General features: G+C 40.3%; 1 protein-coding gene across 10 annotated transcripts in view; it reads left to right on the forward strand.

Annotated features, from left to right (window-relative positions):
* DPF3 (double PHD fingers 3) overlaps nucleotides 1-21,526 on the forward strand; it is a 158,631-nt gene that overhangs the window by 83,638 nt on the left and 53,467 nt on the right. For 7 of the 10 annotated variants that reach the window (XR_004357508.1, XR_004357509.1, XM_032690227.1 and 4 more), the window contains 3 exons: nucleotides 14,167-14,294; nucleotides 18,280-18,375; nucleotides 19,395-19,433. Coding sequence is in view for 7 of the 10 variants with exons in the window: in XM_032690227.1 (XP_032546118.1) it covers nucleotides 14,167-14,294; nucleotides 18,280-18,375; nucleotides 19,395-19,433 (263 nt within the window). In the remaining 3 variants the exon portion in view is untranslated. The remainder of the gene's footprint in view (nucleotides 1-14,166; nucleotides 14,295-18,279; nucleotides 18,376-19,394; nucleotides 19,434-21,526) is intronic. The other 3 variants (XR_004357510.1, XM_032690228.1, XM_032690230.1) reach the window with 1 other exon arrangement.

A 21,526-nucleotide genomic window follows, 5' to 3' on the forward strand; every position in this document is an offset into this window, starting at 1 on the left:
GATGTGAGGAAAGCTCAGAGGGCTCAGGCAGCTGAGATGGCATTGGCTTGAAATACCTGGGCTGCTTGAGAGAGAGCTTACTTGTGGTGCCACCACCCTTTCTGTGTTATCCAGCCCATTATTTTGCTCTTTTGCTTTTCTTGGCTACTGTGTGTTTGACCTACATCTGGCTGCTAGGATGCATCTTTGGGAAGAGGTCTTTAAGCATGTGCCTCTTAAGATGCCAAGGCCTGACTATGAATGCTGTGTCTCTAGGAGACACGTTATTCTGCTGGAGAGGTAAAATGCTGTGGGATTTATCCCCTTACTATGAAGTTAACATTGATGTTTGTGAGTAACCATCAGGATTACTTATTTATGAAATAAACATTTAACCGAAAATGGGGTACAGGTAAGCTCAGGATTTATCAGGAGAAAGGGCTATGAGAACAGCTGGGGAAGCACCAGGGGATGGTGCCTGAAGAAATCCTGGAACCCAGTGGATCTGTTTCCCCCAAGGCACAACTCGTCAGCTCCCCAGCACAAGGGAGGAGCGGACAGGAGGCCATGTACCCTGTAGGAGTCTTGCAGCTAAAACTGAACTTGAACAGCTTTGCTGGCAAACCTACTGCCACTTTTTAGGTATAGCTAGTAACAGTGCCTGAAAAAGGATAACCTGCATCATCAAAAGGGTTTTTGTGAAGTGGAAGTACAGTTTACATGCAAGTACTGGACACAAGATTCTAGGAAATGGGTATTTTTAATCTAATTCACTGCATCTATTTTCTGTGTTCATGTGAGTAATTCTGGGAGTTCCCTGGTAATCACATGAAAAAGGGTTTATAGGATCAAGTCCCCAGGGCTTAGTCTTGTAAGATGCCAAGCTGTCTAACCCCAGCAAAGGAAGGCACCTGCACTTGGGCTTTAAGAACATGAGTGATCATTTAGTAATTAATGTGACTTGTCACATGCTTAAAATTAAATCTACATGTAAAGTACCGGGCTGGACCAGACTTGCAGGTTTGGTACTCAGCATCCTGTAAAATAGAGCCCATACAGTCACTGGTCTACTAGGTCAATGGTATAGTAGAATCTAAGCACTGCTTTATAAAAGAAAGTATTAAAAACATAAGCAAAGAAATATAATTACATTAAAATATTATTTTAAAAAACATTTACTATATTTTATTTTTCTCCTGGCACATAGCTAATTAAATCGTTTTGCAGTACAAAATATTATAATTATAGGAGTTATTATTCTGGTGCATAATATAACAGAATGAGCAATAAATGGCAATATAACATTCAGTTTGAAATCTTACATGCCAAGCTTTATAGAATTGCTGAGAGTAGAATGGGGACTATGATGGCTTCCCCTCCCACATCCCTGTACCTCCCACCACCTTCCCTGGTAGAAGTCTTCAGTCTGTCATTCCCATACTTTGGAGTAAACATTTTACAGCCTCATAATCATCTTGTACCTGAGAGATATTAACTGTGTTTTTGCTAGATTATGATTCATTTCAATATTCCCTGCATTTTGCATTTGATTGACTAATAGTTTATTACAGGTAGTTTATGCTTCAGGATTATGACACCATTAATGTTTGCCATGGCATCCATTCCCAATAATGAACTCTTTGGGGGGAGGAGAGTTAATGCAATGTATATTGGAATAGAAATTGCTTTTCCGTGCAATGTCTTCTAGACCAGAGGTCTCACTTAGGGTGCACTTGGAGCATGGTTCCCCTTAAACAAGCCAGGTAATTTAGTGGTAGGACCTTAGCTGTTGTAGATAGGCAGTCCTATTAAAGACTACAGCGAGCAGCAATTTCCACCAGCTAAAGCTATGGTTCTTGATGTAGGAGAAAGGATGAAAACTTTACCGCTCTTGATGGAAATTATGCCTTTCTGAATGCATGTGATTACCCTAAGCAAGTATGGGGTTGATATATCAGGAAAACATATGGTCATGATTAATATCCTGTGCATGTCCTACAGATCCATAGTGAAAATGCTTTTTTTTGTTGGACTAAAATAAAGAGCATTGCATGATGGGAATAAAAGACAAATTTTCAAAGCTGGCTCAGATAGAGTGCTAAAACTACATTTAAACACTTGAAGTAAGTAATTTCTTTGTGGTTTTGAGGGACGGTGAATGCTTTTATCTTCTCATGATTTCCTGGGTGCAATGTCTGTGAATGACACAGTTACAGATATGTGCTACTCTGACAAAGTGAGGTTCATGGTTACAGGAATTTCTGGAGTGATGCTAATTTGTAAGTGATGCTATGGATACATCTGCCATGTAATGCTCATTGCTTAAGTGAGGTAGCAGCGCAGCAGGAGAACTGGTAACACAGAGGCTGTATCTGTGAGCCCTGCTATAGACCAGGACAGTATCAGCAACAAAGACACTATTAACTAAATAGAAAGGACTCAGGATTAAGTGCTTTGTGCCTCTGAAGCTGCTATACCAGGGCTGGCATTATAAATATACTTACAGTTTATTCTTCCAGGGAGCTTTCTGTTAATATCTGAGTGGGCAAATAAAAAAAAAAAAATTAACCTCTCTCTTCTTTAGAGGATGCCCCAAGTATATCTGAACTCTCAGCAAGTGCTACAGATGGAACAAGAGTGCATCCAACTTTTTTGTTTTGCCTTTCAATCCTGAATCTTAATTAGTTCCCTACTGCTTTAGTACATGCACAACATTTTAATAGTCATAAGGACTCACTCCAATCCATATTGCCATTTCCACAATTCCCTCCTTCATACCAGTAGCAATTCTCTTCCCCCCGTCGCCCCTCACATTTAGGAATAGTGTAAAGAAAACTAAATAGCCAAGCGTGTAGCGGTAGATTGATGAGGTTGTCACACCATTCTCTTCACCGTTTTCTTCCAACCTGCACTGTGCTCTAATAGATGGATGATTGCTGGGGGAGAGAGAGAGTTAGCAAATCCCACAGCCAGATGTTCAGGGATGGACAGAGCGACCTTCTCAAGGAACCCAGAGGACTGTAGCTGTGTCCTTCTGAGGGAGAAGGACAGTCAGGTGCCTCTGGCTGCCTGTGTTTATCTCTCTTTTCAAAAGAAGCACAAATGGGCTCAGCATGGCTGCAAGGATGGATGTTTTTCAGTGCATCGCGGGAAATGACCAGTCATCCGTCTCTTCACTGTGTAGTCTGCCTGCAGCCATCAATCTTGTAGCCCAGCATGGCAGCTCCTTTTGGCTCAGTTTGGCTCAATGTTAGATGAACAAAGGGAAAAGAAAGCTGAGGAGGAGGAAAGGCGAGAAGAGCAACTATTCTCTATTTCACTTTGTTTTCCCCTTGCATTGCTCTCTCTTCCTCTTCCCCATTATCATCTATTGTCACTGTGTTTTGTAAGGTGTGAAAATGTATATTATCAGGACCTAGGAGTATACAGTGTTTCTCTGTTAGCAGAGAGGAGAAAGGAGAGAGATTGAAAAGACATAATTCAAGGCCCAGAGCTTCCATTTTTCAGACTTTTCTGTGGCAGTTTTCACAAGAAGCATACCCTAGTTTGCTGCAGCAGATGAGAAGGAATATAGTAGTGTTCCTCCATCTTGCTGTTTTTCTCCCTTGTTCTTCCTGATTCCTTCCTCACTGCCACATTAGCATTTTCAGCTGTGTACTTCATCTCTCCATTCCTATTCTAATCAAAAGGCAATCAGCAGAGCCATATGATGGGACTTCCTGGATAAAGGTATGTACTGATGCCCAGAGCCATGATGGCAGCTGCTGTCAGCAATTGCAAGCTTGCTTAAGTCAAGCCTGCTTGATGCAACAGCGCTGAGCTGTGCAGGCTTTGCACAAGCTGCCTGACCTCATCCAGCACCTATGGTTCCTACTGTGAAACCAGAGGTCATGACAATATCTTCATTGGTATGCAGCCCATCAGAATAAAACACATTCAGATATGTCTGCTTGTACACTTAGTACTGAATTAGCCAGTTTCAGCACTGAACTCATATGGGACAGTTTTTGCCTGAAATACTCAGATTTTACGTACTTTGAGTGAGGCTGAAAGGAAAAGAGGTGTGTGAATACACTGCCCGCTGGACTCCTGTAGCTAGGGTCAGCTTTTTTTTCTACAGTGAGCTGTACTGTTCTTGCTTATTCTGTTTTCCCCTAGAATTCTTGCCTCTGGATATCATAGCAGATCATGTTTGGCTTAATTTGTAGAAGGCTTATTGAGGATAGCATAATTCCCCATAGCACTGTGTTGTTTGATTGATCTATTTTAAAAAAATGAGTGATTGCATTTACTTTTTAATTTTTCTGGTTGATCACAATGATCTAAGCATCAGGTGTGAAAGAGCCAGGCTCCCCTGCAGAACAGTGGTAGGAGGTTTCTGTCTCCCACTTTTTACTGTAGGCAAAGAACTGAGATTTCCCAGCCACACAGGGACCATCTAAGCTCTGAGACAGAGAAAGGGAGCTCTGTAAAAGCAAATACTGGACATAGAGAGCTCCCTGAGAAATCTTTACCTGCTTTCAACCCAAATGTGCCATCTGGAGTGAACAGACTTATGCCAAGATGGGGGAGATTTATACCATCATGGGTTTAAAGAGCTGCTTTGCAGTAGCTGCTGAGGTGTTGTTTTGTGTTTTGTTTTTGTTTTTGTTTTTTTTTCCTTTTTGCCATAAACCTAAAGAATAAACCCTCAAGGAAAACATTTGTTTGGTGAAAACCAGTTTCTCCTCTCCCTCATCTTACATGAGCAGGCTTTACAAGTGGGCACAAGATCTTTCTGAGTGGGGATATTCAGGGAATTCTTTTGTATTTTCTTTACAAAATGGATAGCATTCTTTTATAACCTGTGCATTTAATTGTGCTTCTTTTGAATGAATGGTAATATTTTCTGCCACTACACATTTTGCCTCCCTGCAAAATCTGAAAAAGACAAATCTTGTTCAGGTTGTCATGAGACAGCCTACCCCAGATGGCACATCTGTGTCTCGGGATGCCCTCTGGCTGGCCTGTTGGCAGGCATTCCCGTGGCTTTGAAGGTCACCTTGTTTACACCTTGCCTTTTCCCCCCTCCCTATTCAGAGTCTTGCTGAGCCTGCAGGCTCGGCTTCACCATCTGCATTTTCTCTGGTGCCATTAATCTTCCTGTTTACCATTCTGTTATTAATTCTAGAGTTCACCTTTTTGTCTAAACCCTTTATAGACCTCTTGGAATTGCTTGCCTTTTTGTGGCAAGAGATCTGAGCATCTCAGAGATAATTTGCTTTGTTCTTTCCCATTTCTGAAAGGATACCTACTGGCATCTCATGCCATTTTTCTATTACAAGCCTTTCTTCTTATAATAACATTTTTCATTTCTATAGCTTCATCAGTCAGATGCGTCTTAACATACGAGTAAATATTATCTTCATTTTTTGGAATTTGTGAATTGACCACTCAAATCTGGTATCTCTGGAAATAGTCTTACTTTTTCAGTGTTTTTCTTGTCTGGAAAGAAAATTTGTTTAAATATGTCTTTGTGAGACCCTGTAGGAGCACCTTGCATTTTTGGTGCACTTCATTTGAATGCCTGAATGATTATGAATATTAAACAAGCTTTACCAAACCCCAGAGGATAGGTGAAGACTATCTCCATTTGACAGATTATGGAAAAGCAAGGTATCTCTGTTAGAATTTGGCCCAGGATCACTTTGTGGGACAGCATGACGCCAAGGGCAGCATCTGGGGTGGTTGCTCCCTATCCTAAAAACATTGCTACTTTGCTGTGGCCTTTCTGTTCTTCATTGGTTTATGCAGGTTCAGTATTCACCGAGCCAGGGATGCTGAAATAGCTCTGCTTGGTGTGGCTGACCCTCAGACACTGCGCTGTGTGAGTGTGGCTGTCCTGCTTCCCAGGCCTGCCCGGCATACGGACCACTGACTTCCCACATGCAGGATCAGGACCAGGACACGTGTAATCTGGCTGAGCGGTGCTACGAAGCCCTGCTGCACCTTTGCTGGTGCCTTCAGAGGTGACTGGGTGTCTCTGCCTGCTCCCCAGGACTTTCAGTGTTAGAAAGGCCTTGTTAATGGGCTGCCACACCATATGGAGCCAGCCAGAGCTGAGCACATAAACCCCCTCAGAGCACCAGAAAGCACAGAGCAGGTTCCCAAGAATCACTGCAGGACTCAGATTGGCTTTGGCAGGTTTATCAGCTCTGGCTTAGTGCCGGCTCTGCTAGGCCTGGACTGAATTAATTGGGATGCTTGTGCACTGCAGCTGAGAGATAACTGCATTACAGAGATTTATCTGTTACTAGAGGTATCCCCTCCACTGTCCTCGATAAGGAAGAGAAGCTATGCAGAATCTCACAGAATTTGCAGTGCAGTTGGCATGGCTGGCTTTACACATGATTTATGTATGAGTTTGTATTTGGTACAAGTGTTTTTATTCAGTTCTGTCACATATAGTACAGTTGTTTTCAGTGGTGGTCTACTCCTGTTACCCTTTGCAGAATGTGCAGTGTGGGGTGACTGTCCCAGCTGGGTGGTGTGGGGGAACTGGTGTTTGCTGATAGCTGTCTGGTAATAATCAGATTCTGGTTCTTTGGATGGATCAAAAAGCCCATCATCTATCTGTGTGAATTATTCTATATGACCACTTGCAGATAGGTAGCCCAAGTTATTATCTTACTCCAAACAGACCAGAAGCCCTGTTAGGGTGATGCAAAGCCCAAAGGAATAGGCTTTTTACTTAGGAATTTTCTACAAATTGTATCAGTTACCCTGCTTCTGTCCCTCAGTGTTGCCTACAGCGTTGCCTGATGCTGCAGAAGTCCTGGTGCATTGTAAGCCCATCTAGAACACAAATACAAGAGTGACCAGAACACAAATGAGTGCTATAAAAATGCTATTGAGTGGAGATGTTCCTGAATGGAGATGATTTGAGCCCTGAGGGTAGTTACTTGATCCAGCATTTAGTCTGATATTGTAATTTGGCAGTCTTTGAGAAGCAAGTACAGCGTATTATATGTGACAATGATTTATATCTGTGCTGAGAAATAAATCTGTAGAGAACTTCCAAGAGACAACTGACAGGAGGGAGGTTTTTTGTTTGTTTGGTTGCTTTTTATTGAGAGATTTTATAGAGGCATTCTAGTCTGTCAAAGAGATGCAGCTGCTTGTAAAGTCCATATTTGATAGTGGGTTAAACTAAACAATGCTTAACCTTATGTTCTCTGCAGTTTTCTGCAGCCTTATTTCTAACTCCTGTTGTCTTGTAACCTCCTGGGAAATTTTTTAACTAGGGGCTGATAGAAGCTTTCCCTTCGATCCCTGTATTAAAGTTGTCCTCTGATTTTTCTGCAGTTATGCCCAGGCTAAAGAGTGAAAGTGTACAATCCCGTCATATCAGAGCTTCCTCTGTCTTCACTTTCTCCCCTTGCCCTCTGCTCTCCTCCAACTTCATCATGAGACTAGTGGCTTTGTAGGAGGAGGTGCTAGGGAGATATTGAGATTTTCCAATCTCCTAATGCTCCCTAGAGCAAACCTCAGTAGTGCTCAAAATTTGCAACAACTGTTTACTAAGATTAATTTCAGAGCTTTACAGGAACCCATGGTTCCAGCCTGAGGAGGACTTCTTGCTTAATGGCAGAGTCCTCCAAACTATTCTTTCCACACAAAATGGTTTGTTTCTGAGGAAACAAATACTCTATTTTTTTTCAAGTAGTCTTCCTTCTATAATGTCTTTGTACTCACCATGGCCCAGTTTACCTTGAAAGAGCAATAATATACATGAGGTTTAGAGTGGAATTTGTGGGAGAGACAAAGAATTTCTGGAGTAGCCTTACAACCTCCAGTATAGCCATGGCTATATTGCAACTTGGATTAAAAATACAGTGAAATTATGTTTACTACTCGCTAGGGACATTTGTTTGACTTTTATGGACTCATTGTGAGACTCTGTGTTATCAGTAATCTGTCGCAGTGGAGGCCTAGGGCTGGGCTAACAGGAGGTTCTGTATGGGTAGAACTGGCAGTGACAAGTTTGCTACAGATGAGTGCTGACTTGCAGTAGTGTTGGGAGAAAAGGGTGGGATAGCAGGGACCGTGGAAGGTCAGGATTAAGGCATAACATAAAAGCCCCTGGGACAGCAGGATACAGTGCAGTGAAAGAAGGGTTTTGAAGATCCAGATCTGCAGAAGGAGTGAAGGTCCCTCCTGTGCTGTGCTGGCAGAGGCATGCTTACAAAACGAAGCTTGCAGAGCCCTGCCTTTAGTACACCTGGTTCTGGTCACTGCTGTGAATGTATCAATTCTAAAGATGCTAACAAGTCACTGTAATGGCCACGAACACAACAAGCAAGAGAGCAAACAAGTTAAGGAGAGTGTGGTCGTGCATACACAGAAAAGCTACAAATCCAGCTATTTATGTATGGCATTGTCTCCCCATTCTTTCTTAAGGGATTCCATCCCCCATGCCCCCACCCTTTGCACTCTAACGCTATATTTGTGCCTTGGAGATGTGGAGATGAGCGTATGATGGATGGATGGATGCTGCTTGTCTGGGTTTTTCACCACCATTTCCCCTGGGGCACTCTGTCTGCTGGCAGAGAGCACCATCCCAAAAGATGGTATCTTTTGCAAACTCGACAGCTAACAGACAGCTTCTCTCTCTGCATATTTCCCCAAAGAAGAGCAGTCTTAATCTGGTTTTTATATGGCATACTTCATTATAATCTTTTTGACTTCCTATGTTCCCAATACGCTATAATAAATAAAACGCTGGGGGTGGGAACAGCAGAGATGCTGAGGCTTCACACTCTTGTGACACTGATAGATTCTCATTTTAAACTGTCATGGGATTTAATTGCTTGCTGAGCCACTGCACTGCACTTTCAGACACATCCTGCCACATCCTCTTAATGAGCTTAGTGCCTGCATTCACTCAGCAGTAGTTCTGCTTGCTGTGAATTAGGTGGCTTTTTTAGACCACCTATGTCATTTTAAAGAGGTAGCGGTTATTAAGGTAATATCCTTGGATTTATCCATCTTAAACATCATTTCATGAACTCTTAATATATAGTTTCCTCTGGCACTTTTCATGTTCCAAAAAAATGGCACCAAGAAACAAAAATGCAAGAATCTATGTGCAAAGTCAGTGTTTGTCTAAGAGGGGTTTTGGAAGCCGGATTGCTTTGGTTTGCATAGTAGCTGTCTCTGGCGTGATAGATCACGCTGGAACTCACCCAATAAGTATCTCTGTTCCCAATTAGAACTGGAAGTGGAGCTGCTTACGAGTGCACAGAGATGATGGTTTGGGTGGCAGCTGCTACTGTGGAGATGGAAATGATCCATTATAAAACAAATACATTGCACTGTATAGAAAAAGGGATTATTGTTTTTAATTTATGTTTCAAAGAGACACTGAAAAGTTGCTTAGCTCCCAATGCATTGTAAACCAAATGTAGCTTATTTAAGGACAAGAATTTGCAGCTATTTTGCTATTTTGGTGAATCAAAACTTGAAAAAGCCCACCACTTTGTAGGATTTGTGAAAATGTGCTTCTTTTGGAGGCAGCAGTTCAATAGCAAGCAGATACAGGAATGACGCTGGCATGGGTGCTCGTTCAGATTCTACCATCACAATCTAAGGACCTTGATAAATAGAGAGGTTGCTGCACTGAGCTGGTAAGCAGAAATAACCATGTTAATTTAATCACTATGAAAGGGACTCTGCCAAGTTAAAAACCATAAATTTTAATTATATGCACACACACATATTTGAATTATAATGTATGCACAATATTTAGCTGTGACACTAGTAATACCATGGTTTACTAAAACGGGAAGGATTCTTAAATAACATATTATTTTTTCATTGGTGATTTTTGTTGATTTGACACTTCTATTTTGTATAGTTCTCACTAGTTCCTGCATTTCCTACATTAACCATGTGCTACTGCATTTGCAATACTAATCAAAAGGAAATTTATCTACAAGCCTTCTTAAAAATTCTATATAAAAGAGTAAGCTTTTATTTATAGTGCCTTAGTTATTACTTGTAATAAAGATTATGTTCTCTGATATTGCAACGTTTGAAGAAGAGCTCGTGATATAAACTAGAAGTTACAATAGAAAGAATTTAGGACAATTAGTGGGTAGCAAATGTTATTACCTATATTTTAAAAGGATTTGGATGTGATTCAAAGACCCATAAATTCTACATGACCATCTGAGAAATTGATTGAAACAATAATTGGGTATAATCAGGAAAGCACCTGGGAAATGATGATATAGGAGGTTCTAACCAACGACTTTTTTTTCCTACCAAGGAAAAACATGTCTCACTACTTTCTTAAAATTCTATATATGATAATGAAATAACTAATAGGTAGGGGGGTTTGATGATTTTCTTAGACTTGCTGAAGACCTTTGGCATGTAATAGGCCTACAAAGAGAAACAAAGCACTATCTTGGGTCAAAACTTTCAGAATAAAAGATAATGAAAGAAAGAAATTTCATTATAGATAAAGGCTAACATCTGGTGCATTGACGTTTAGTGCTTGGTCCAGTGTTGTGTAATATATTAATGAACAAGCTGGAGAGTTGCAATATCTTGTAAACTACAAAGATTTGCACATACTACAAAGTTATTTAGAATGATTGTGGCTGGGGAGGTCTGTACTGGCCTCCTCGGGGAGATATGAATGTGCTTGGTGAGTGGGCAGAGGGATGGGCATTTTAATACAATACCTGTGTGTTTGAATGTATTCTTTATGGGAGTTCTTGTTTCCATTATAAGGTTCCTAATTCTTATGCTTAGTATGCAGCTTGGACATTGAAAGACACAGCCTGAGGAGTAATCTAAAGAATATTATAATTCATTTGTTTAAATGGGATATGTGGTTTCTTCTGAAAATGTTGGGTGCAGTCTTGGTCTGTCTTGGGAAGACTAGTGTGTAATAAGAGGAAGTTCAGAGAGGTTTGTCAGGACCGTATGGAAAGCTTCCCACAGCAGAGTCATAGAAAAATTGTGACTGTTTATCCTCGAAAGGAGAGGAATAAAAAAAAATGACAAAAAGCCTAGGAGAGTATCCCTCTGGCCTTGTTTGAAGCTTCTGGCACTGGCTGTTACTTTCATAATCAGGACAGTGAGTGGAACAGACTCCACCTTACTTCCAAACAGCAGTTCTCATGATCTGGGGAAAGCCTTGATCTTTCACATGAAAACTACATTTCAGGTGTTGAGTTGGCTTCTCAGTTTTATTTAGGGTACAGGCATAAGAGAAAAAGATACTTTTCTTGCTTTTTTGGGAAAATCCTGGAGAGTTAAATACAGAAGAGAAAATAAGAGATTTTGTGAAATGAATTTAATGATCCCTTGTAGTGTTTAACTATTTCTGTAGATTAACTGAACTATATTTTAAATTTTTTAAGACTTTCATCTCTGGGGATTCAAAAACTGGTTTGGAAACATAACTCCCTGTCTTCATTACTGTATCCTTTACAGACTAGCCATCTTCCAGGAAAGACTTAATTCATTACAAAGATTGAATTCATTACTAAGGGGTTGTCTTTGGACCTCTGAAGGTTTTTATAGTATAAACTTTACATTCCAGATGAGATAGCCTCTGCCATTTCCCACTTTCTAGAGTTATTTAGGAGCAAAATGGATTCATAGATGCTACCAGTGCAGAAGAAAATGAAGGAGTTGAATGGCAGTCAGTTTAGTGGGCAAATGGGAGGCAGCTACACTGAGTTTATTTTTGCCGTATTCCTTACTCACTAACTTAACTTCTTGGTGACTCAATCTCCCCATCAGTAAACCAAATAAAAATATTACCTTACAACGCCTTGTCAGTGGGATGTTAAATTTAGTAATTAGAAAAAGCTCTGAGAGTTTTGGATGAAAAGTCCTCCTGGAGTGTTGCTGTTGGGAAGTAGCAGCAGCAAACATGCCTATTAAAGACAGCTGCCCATTTTTGACCTTAAAACCTACCTTTCCCTCTTATCAAACTTAATGTTCAATATCTCTGGAACAAACAGGGAGTAGCGTTACCTTTTTATACGTTCTACTTATCCCTCAGCCCTTCCTTGCTCATTTCCTTTTCTAATGAATTCATTTGCTGTATGTATTGGTATCCAGAGACAGACATAGTTTGTCACAGTGAAGACATGTTTGTTTCCAATGCCCTTGAGCTTGCTTGAAGCTTCTTCACTTGCTGAATGTATGATGACCCCTTGGGTTTTGCAGTCCCACAAGGAAATACCGAGCAAATGCCCTTTTGCACCCCAGAACAGGACTTTGAAACCAAGCCAAGCCCACAGCCAGAGATGATTACGGAGATTCCTTAGTGACTTCAGATTCAAGTGTTGGGATTTGCACATAAATCAAGTCAAAAATGCCTTCTTTCTATTGAAATGTCTGGATCCAGAGGGGGGTACTAGTAGTTCAACAGGGAAATTCAATCTGTATGATTCTCTTCTGACTTCTCTGTCTTTTTTATAGCTCAAGTAAGGGAGAAGTTGGGGAAGAGGCCATAATGGGGTGGATGTGTAGAGCTTAATGCTGAAAACAGAGGCCTAAATGAATAGAGCTCCTTGTGATGAGAAGGGGAATCAATTCAGAGTTGATCCCATCCCATTGTGTGGGTTGTCCTGGGAGTTTCCTTTAAAATCCCAGTGATTTGGGTTTTCTGCATACTTTGTAGTCAGCCTTTCCCTCCATGAATCGAATAGCTTTTCCTGGAATTTTTGCTGGATTTTCTGTGGTTATGGGCTGAGCAGTGTTCTCTCACTTCAGAAGACTGGAGCAAGCATGTTGTGGAAGCACTGATCAGGGACCCTGAATCATTTGCTGGCTAAGAGTTTTTCGTATATAGAACAAACATATTCCTGGGACGCAATTACCCCCAAGAAACAGATTATATTTTACTGTCTCCGGTGGAAGTGTTCATTCATTATTTGGATTGCAGGAGTGATTTGGGACTTTAAAATCACATGAATTTCTGCCCTGCAGAATTTACAACTCATGGCGATAGAAAGACAGGGAGCTTCAGGCATATTGGGGAACAAAACACAGTCCTAAAGGATGAGAAGTGGATAGACCTGTGAAATAAGGACACCAGATGCTGATTTGTGAGCATCAGTTCTGTACATTATTATTTGTAAATATATTGGCCTAGAGGAAGGAACTCACTGTAGAAGGGAGGGAGGGAGTAATTGCTAGCTAAAGAGATGTGCAGGATGTCTCCCTGCCATAGGGTTGTTCTGAATGAACCGCTGCATGAGTGGGGTAGAGGCCAGGATCTACAAGGAAAACTGAGTTATTCACTAGGTGTATTTTAACTCTTTGCTAAAATTAACGTGCTGTATTTGCCTGTCTGCCGCCTCATAATCTACTAGCAGCATTTGAAAGGGAAATAAGGCTCTGTTACTTTGCTTGTACAGCAAGTTGTATCAAGCTTTCTCGTAAACCTGCAGTTTTTGGAGCCCAGTGCCTTCAGCCTGGTCCTGAGCCAGCCTTTAGCTCTTCCTGCAGTGATTGGGTGTTGTCCTGTTTTATGGGCAACTTTGCTGACTGCATTTCTTCACTGCTGTAGGCCCATTTTAAGCCAACTGGAGATTTTATCTAGTCAATATTACATGAAAATTCAAGACACATCCCTTTGTTTTTCTACGTAAGTTCTCAGCATTGGCCCCCCACACAGGCTTTCTGCTTTCCCACATGTGGAACATGCCCTGGTGTGGAAGAATGAGGGTTGAAGCTATGCTGTATAAATTGTGCCAGATGCTAACTTGCATTAAACTCTTTTCTTCTTCGGGAGATCAGATTCTTTATATTTTTTTATTTCAGTATCTTAGAAAGATACTGAAATATTTTATTCTTTTTTTTATTCTTTCTTTGAAGCATAGGGAGTTTACACAAAGGAGAAGGATTCCCCCACCCCCCATTTATTTCCTCCTGATACAGTATGTCCAGCCTTTTTTTTCCTGTAAGCAAGCATAGCAATTGAAAAGATATCAGGTTTTCAGTAAGATAGAAGTGAATACTATATGGAGATCCTTAGTGGTTAAACAAACTTGAAGAACTGTCCTTCAAGACAGAAAAAAGCTTGAAAGTCTGTTAGTTGTCTGCTTGACATCTCTGTCCTTCTGCTTGTTAGCTCTTTGGGGGAGACACATACAGTGAGTGTGTTTTGTTTTTCAGAAGTTGATCTGCCTCTGAAAAAAGATGGGTTCACCTCAGAAAGTACAACTCTGGAAGCCTTGCTGCGTGGAGAGGGAATAGAGAAAAAAACAGACACTAAAGAGGAAGACGCTATTCAAGAAATCCAGGTAAAGGAGAGCGCCATGCTCTGACATCAGGGCTCGATTTTACTTTTTGTCTCTAAGTCTAACAGTCTTTTGTCCTGTGGCAGAACAGTGCATATGTTGATAGTTGTGTTATTCTACTGCCAAACTTTTGTGCTACTCTGTGATGCTCAAAATGAACTCAGGATCTCATATACTTCTCCTGTCACAAGAATCTGTTGCTTGACTGTGTCTGCACAGCTCTTTTGTTGGAATTTGTTTTGGAGCACTATGAGATAATTACATATTAAACTGACAAGCAGAAATGGGTCCCAAATATAAACTGAATTTTAGTGCCTCACATTTAAAGTGAATTTGGACATGGATTTGAATTTGGATTCACAGCTGCTGACTGTAAACAAAAACATGTCATTGCCTTCCCTGTTTTCTGGTTTTTTGTTGGGTTTTTTGGGGTCTTTTTTTGGGGAGTTTTTGTTTGTTTGGTTGGTTTTGTTTTGGTTTTTGTTTGTTTTTTCAATACTAAGTAGTCTTCTGGAGGTATACAAGAAAAATAAATAATTAAAAATCTCTTAACCTTAATTATCTTAGTTATTAGTGATGCAGGTATGAGAAATATTGCCTCTTCACATGCATTATGGTTTGAAAGTTATTTGTCAACATTCCATTCCATCCTTCAACAATTAGAAGTAGAAATACAATTGTAGGTCTGTCATAGAAGGAATTCAGGTAATATAAGGGGTTCTTATATAAGTCCACGTCACTTTTAAAGATATCTTAAATCACTAGGAAAATGATTTAAGGGTCTCTCCCGCAGCAGCACGTCTTTGGTGATGCTAAACCACCATTGTGCTATGAGTCTTTTATAGGGATTTTAGTGAGAGTTATTAGCAATGTGCCAACCTTGGTAATTTTGGCTGAGGTACAACGTGTTGCATCTACACCTAAAACTACTGAAAATTTGTGGGGGCAGTCCCATGCCAAATGAAACAAGAGCATGGGCAACAAATCTGTATTACTTGGAACTCAGTCCTACTGCTTGATTTGCTAGAAATTTTACACATGTAGGGGCAGCAAAATTAGCTCTCCCCTTCCCAGTTACACCGGTAAAGGAGATCCATCAAAGAGGAAGCATCCCATGCTCATGGAGTGGGGACAAGCTTGACATGAGGCCTTCTCTGTGTTTGCTTCTTCAGTAGTGTATCTGCGTCTATCAAGCTGAGAGCTCTAACCAAAGATCTGTTTATACCTGCTTCCTAGGCCACAAAAAGTCATGGTGCAGCATCTTTATGAGATTGTACAAGCCCCTTTGAATGTTGCTGTGTGATCTGAGCTTCCAAATTATCCCCAGCGGCAGTCCAAGGAAAGAGACTTCAGAGATGGTGGAACTGACATAAATCCAGGCATTGCAGAGCAGGGAGAGGGTACCAAAAAAAATAAAATTAAAAAAAAAATCAGCTAAACTGTTGTAGCTGTGACCTGTCCACCTGGGTTCTAGTTTCATCAGAACAAATGCAAAAAGCATGTCTTGCTGCTTTTTTTAATGCAAGCACAGCTTATCTGGATTCAGTTCTATAGAACAACGATTGCCAAAGACTTTACTAGTAGCCAGCTTTCAGTGTGTTTTTTGGCACCTGGCAGCTAGACTGTACCAGATCAAAATCACAATCAGTGCTTTTATCGGTATGACAAATAAGAGAACACAAATCTCTCTTTTGTTCCTTTGCATATTTGTCTGTGCTGTAACTTTAAAGGGCCCAGCCTCAGTGGTGGTGAGAGTGAGCAGGTGGGGTAGACATAATTTTAATTCCCACATCAGACCCAGCCACTCTCACATTCATAGTATCTGTCAGGAGAAGACAACTTGGTGCTTAGCCGCACTAAAGTACACAGTTTTAGACAGAATTGGAAAAGTTACTTTGCTAAAAAGGATAAGTGCTCCCCTCCCCCTCCACCCCCCCCCCCCCCCCGCTAAATAGGTGCAGTCATTGGGACCTCCTGTACAGTTGGTATTTAACGGGGTTGAGGATTTTGCCCTACAGTAGATTGGTATTTAATGTGTGTCTCCATTGTTTGCTGGAGAAGGGTTAGAATAGCCTTTTCACCATGCATCAGAAAGGTTATGCCCCTTCAATCAAGTATTAGAGTCATGGCAGTCTGGCAGTCTCACCACATTCACACTTCATTACTTATCATCTCTTTCCTAAATTGGTCCTTCAATTTTAAAGGAAGAAAGTGGTTTGTAATATTTTTCTTAACTCTTGTGTATTATTATTGCTGTAAACTAGCTTCTTTCCTTCCCATATATGATGTGGTTGCCCCTGTTTTTTTTTTTTCTGAGATACTTTAAGATAGGAAGCAATGTAAAAATACAAACTCATATCAGTAAGTTTGCTTATTTTCTTACATACATATTTGCCTATTTTCTTACATACATTCTTAAATTTCTTACAGTCTCCTCATGTACGTTTTTCAAGTGCTTCAGTTTCCTAAGAGGAAGTCAATTAATGTATGCAATTGTATGAATTTTGAAGGAACATTTTATATGTACAGAACTGGAACCTGCTTAACTTTTACACCCTCTAGTATTATGTACTGTAGTATTATGTGAAATTGACCTCATTAATAGCCTCCTGAGATTTAAAAATAAAAGAAGCAAAAATCAGATGAAGACTTGATCCTTTACCATGTTCTAAAAGTTGTTAGTACTTTTAAAAAAACGCACTGACCAATATTAGTATTAGAAATTTAGCTGATCAGATAAGAACAAGCTTTTTTAGTTGGTCTTCCAAATACAGAATTTTTGAAAAGTGAAATTTCTGTTGTATTCTTTCCCACAAATTCAGAATTTGGTGCTTGAGGTATGTAGAAAGGAGAGAAAGAAACTGTGATTTGCTCCTGTTCTCCTTCTTCTGGCTCTCAAATATATTAGAGAGAAGGGACAAATACAGTAAGACTGAAAAACCTGCCCATCAGTTTAATGTCACTGATTTGAATCTGCGTCATGGCTGCAGGTTGCAATTTAAATGAATGTTGTCATGGCAAAGGTAAGTTAGTGATTCCAGATTAGCACCTTGGAAAATGGCACAACACCATGAATGGCAGGAGTGGCTGCTGCCCGTTCCTGTATTCCTAGCAGACATGGCAAGGGTTGAGGGGATTTCAATGGGACCTCTTCCAACATTAGTGTTGTGATGATTTGTCTTGCCTTTGTCTGTGCAATGTTTGACTTGTGCATGTTTTCATGCAGGATGGCCAGCCTGTGTTTGGTTCTATAGAGATTACATTTCAAAATGTCAAATTAAAAGGATTGAAATACCATGGCCCAGGCATCTCACAGTTATATAAGCTGATGAAGTACTGTTCCTGTTAAATAATTAGTAGAACAAAATATTGCTATTGGTCTTGTTAACTTCAGTGAGACCTGTAATTTCCCAGCATTCTCATGCAGCAACCCTCCTCCTTCTAGATTAGAGTTGTACCTGTAGTGCAAGCCTTGAAAGACATTGCTTTCTAGATCCATTCTGGAATATATGGAGAAATTTTCTCTATTTTTTCTAAAGAAAGAAGATTGTGGGATACTGAGGAGAAAAACCCAGAATTTTTGTATTCTTAATGTGCATTCTCAAAGTTAAGGAAAACAAGACAATTTATGGTGCAAGAAATGAAAATAAAAAACCCATGCAAACAGGTTCCCATACAGGGCCTGCAGTTACACATACTAATACTTGTCTTGGGATATTGGTGCTCAGTGATGCCACTCTTTTTTCCTAGGAACCTTTTTTTCATAGTTGACTGATATCAACAGTATTTTTAGTAAGAACTCCCTGGAGATCTGAGGGTGGAAAAGAAAAGCGAATTTTGCTTTAGTGGAGAGAAGTAGTGGTACTGGGATCTGATTTGGCATTATATCAACTGTAATAACCCACAGTCTCTGGAATGAAGAGCAGAAGTTGGTTGTATGTGTCCTCCTCTCCTCTTCTAACTATTCCTGTTTATTGTTCAACCACAGAGGGTTTTAGAAAATGATGAAAATGCAGATGAAGTGAATGAGGAAGAAGATTTGGAAGAAGATATTCCAAAACGAAAGAACAGGCCTAGAGGACGGGTAGGTGGAGAGTTTATTGGAATGGAAAGGAAGGAAGCAAACCTCTGCTTTCTAGTGTATATTTGTTATGTGTATTATATATGCAAAATGTGTATCAATAAATATATAATATTGATAATACTATAGTAATTTTCAGTCATATGGTGATAGATTTTTAATATTTTTTCAGTTTATTCTTGTGAATATCCAAGGCAAAAAAGACTACTTTGAGAGTAAAAAGTGAGGGAAGTTTATTTTAGTGCTGTGTTTACAATTGTAAACTGTAATAATTATGATAACATCCTGCTATTACAATGCTCCTTAAAACAACATTTACTAATTACAGAAAAGCAAGAAATTCAGTCATGACAACCAAAAATGTATTAATAAAAGTAACTTGAATTATGTTAATAAGTTTTGCAGCTTTCTCTAGGGTAGCATTTTGTGGCTGACGCTGGCCGTCTTGAGCCCACGGCAAATCTTCTATTTGCTTAAAATGGGCAATATTTTATCCTTAGGGGACTCTGTGTCCCTTCTTTTACCTAAGTTGTCTTCACAATTCATCAGGATACCAGTCAAGTAATGAGGCCAACATTTTAAAACTTGGAATCAACATTTTCAATTTTGGCCCTATGAGCCAGGCATCTAAATGAACACAATTCTCAGAAGTTTTGAGCATTTTCATCTCTCTTTGGCTCCAGTGGATGCTACAGGGGCACAGGAGCTCTAGAAATACCTTTCGATGTGTTTATAGAAATCAAGCAAGAAGGGCCACATTTTAGGCCAAGTGAGCAGAAAATAATGGCTTTTGAATGAGAGACATGAAACCACATTGAATACTAGCAATATACTTATGCATCAGACCCTCTCTTTTGGTTTCTTCTGTTGTTGTGTTGTTTCAGTTTTCTGCTCCTCTTTATTTTGGAGCTTAAGTCCTTAAATATAAGATCAAAGCACTTTAATAATTGGATAAGTATATATTTCACCTTCCTTATTCTCAAAATCACCTGAACCAGTTTCTTTCTTTCTTTCTTTCTTAGCCAAAGACCCCCACCTGGAAAAAAATTTTCCAGAAAAATGTAAGTTTCAGAAAATTTGTATGAACCAGTAACCAAAACCAGGAGATAGAATCAATACATGCACACAAGCTTGATTGTAGTGATCAACTAATATTCCAGGCTAACAATTCTTTTCTAATAAGTTGCTCTTACATAAATTGCGCATGCTGGTTAGGGTGAGTGAAAGGAAGTGAATAGCTAAAAGAGATATACTGCTCAGGAGAAGGGAATTTGGTTTATTCATATGTCCTAGACCTACTCAAACAAAGTCCTGAAGTTACTGTTGCTTTTCCATTCAGGCAAATGTTACAGAATAACTATAGTTACAGAATATTACTGTAGTGGAGAGAGTCAGAGGGTGCTAGATGTCCCATTCATGTTGAAGCAAAAATTTATGTGTTATTTTCTGCCCCAGAACCAGACCCCTATTAAGTACAGGAGCAGCAGGATCTTTTGCCTTTTTCTTGCAACTAACTCCTGCTTTGCTAGTGCCCTGGCTTCTTTCAGTGCAAAAAAGAGAAGTCTGAAGAGTGCTAAATACTTTGAGCAATTTTTGTTTTTTATTTGGTGGCTTCAATAACCATAGCAAAATGTGATAAAAATTAGGATTTCAAAATTAGGGCCAAGTTACCTAGATGTTGAAAACTGGCAAGCCTGAATTGTCTGGTCACAAGTGTTTCACCACCTTTCTGAAAGCAGCCCTTTTCTAATGTGAGCCTGACCCAGTATAGGGAATTGAGGTTAGGGATTTGAAATTAGGGGACATGAAACCTGGGCAGCTCTTTGTTTTTCTGGGAAGGAGTGGCTAGAGTATTTTTAGAGGGCAGAAGAGGGGAAGGACATGCATAGGAAACTAGATCCTCTTGAGTGTGACCTTTGGGGATTCTGAGAAGGAGTGACAGCATCAATGCAGGATTAATGCGGTGGAATTACTGCTTTGGACTTTCCAAATTGCACATGCCCCTTCTTTTCCCTGCAGCATGATTTTATTTTTAATCCTGGACTCTCCATCTGTCCCTTTGGCTGCTCTCTCTGGCTGCTTCAGGGCTGCTTCAAGGCTGCTGTGCCCTGGCTTCCAGGCCTCGCATGTCAAGTCTTGTAGTCTTTGCTGCAACCCATCAGGAGAATGAAGACAGTCATGGATAACTGAATTCAACAGCCTGGGGCACTAACAGCAAGCATGGGGCACTCATTTTAGTGCCTCTGGGGCAGCTGCTTGGTTTCCTTTCCCCTCAAGGCTAGCTCTGAAATCGTCGGGGCATTAGGAAGGACACTGAGGGCCAAAGAGGTGGATTTATGAAGGCAGACTTTTAGTATCTTTGCTGGACTGGGACATTGTGGAAGGAGCTGGAAAGGGTAGTTTGCTAGAAGATATGAGACAGACGCAGCTGCACCTGTACAGATTGTCTGCTCGTCAGCTGGATATCCCATGGGACAGTTTCAAAGGCACTAAAGACATTTAGGAACATAAGTCCCATTGAAAGTCACTGACTTGAAAAATCTCCCCCTGAGTTCACTGCATGAAAAAATGTATCTGACATGTGGTCATGACATGAATGGTGTACTCCTGCATTTGTGTAGAGAACAGTTTGAAGGGAAACAGCTGGCTGTAAGACTAATAAAACTCTGAACAACAAACCTTAAATTGCTGTCCTATTCTGAAAGGTACCTATGTAAAAATAGTACCTTCTTACTCAACAGATACGTTCCCAGTGTGTAAATAGAGTCAGAGCTACTGACTAGTGACAAATATATGACTTTACATCTTTTTCACAGCCCTGAAAAGCCAGTGCAGCTGGTAGGATAGGGAAATTAGATCCTAATCCAGGTACCAGCAGAAATATTTATTAAGGACCAAACACTTGTCTCTGTGAAGACTCTCTGATGAATTGAGAGTTGTATAGGAGCTATCATGGGCTGAAATTTAGCTTGCAACACATTTTTGCAGCAGTCAGGGAAGAAAGGAACTAGCCTGGGATTGATTTCATTGCCCAGAGGGGGTTTACAAAGCTGGCAGTCAGAGAGAAAATACTGCAGACTAGTAAGATGATTTTATGTGATATGGTCAGTAAAGTAGCTTCCACCAAACAATTGTTGCTGGGGCCTTTTCCAGG

This window comes from Chiroxiphia lanceolata, chromosome 6 (genome assembly GCF_009829145.1).
Source record: "Chiroxiphia lanceolata isolate bChiLan1 chromosome 6, bChiLan1.pri, whole genome shotgun sequence".
Lineage (NCBI taxonomy): Eukaryota > Metazoa > Chordata > Aves > Passeriformes > Pipridae > Chiroxiphia > Chiroxiphia lanceolata.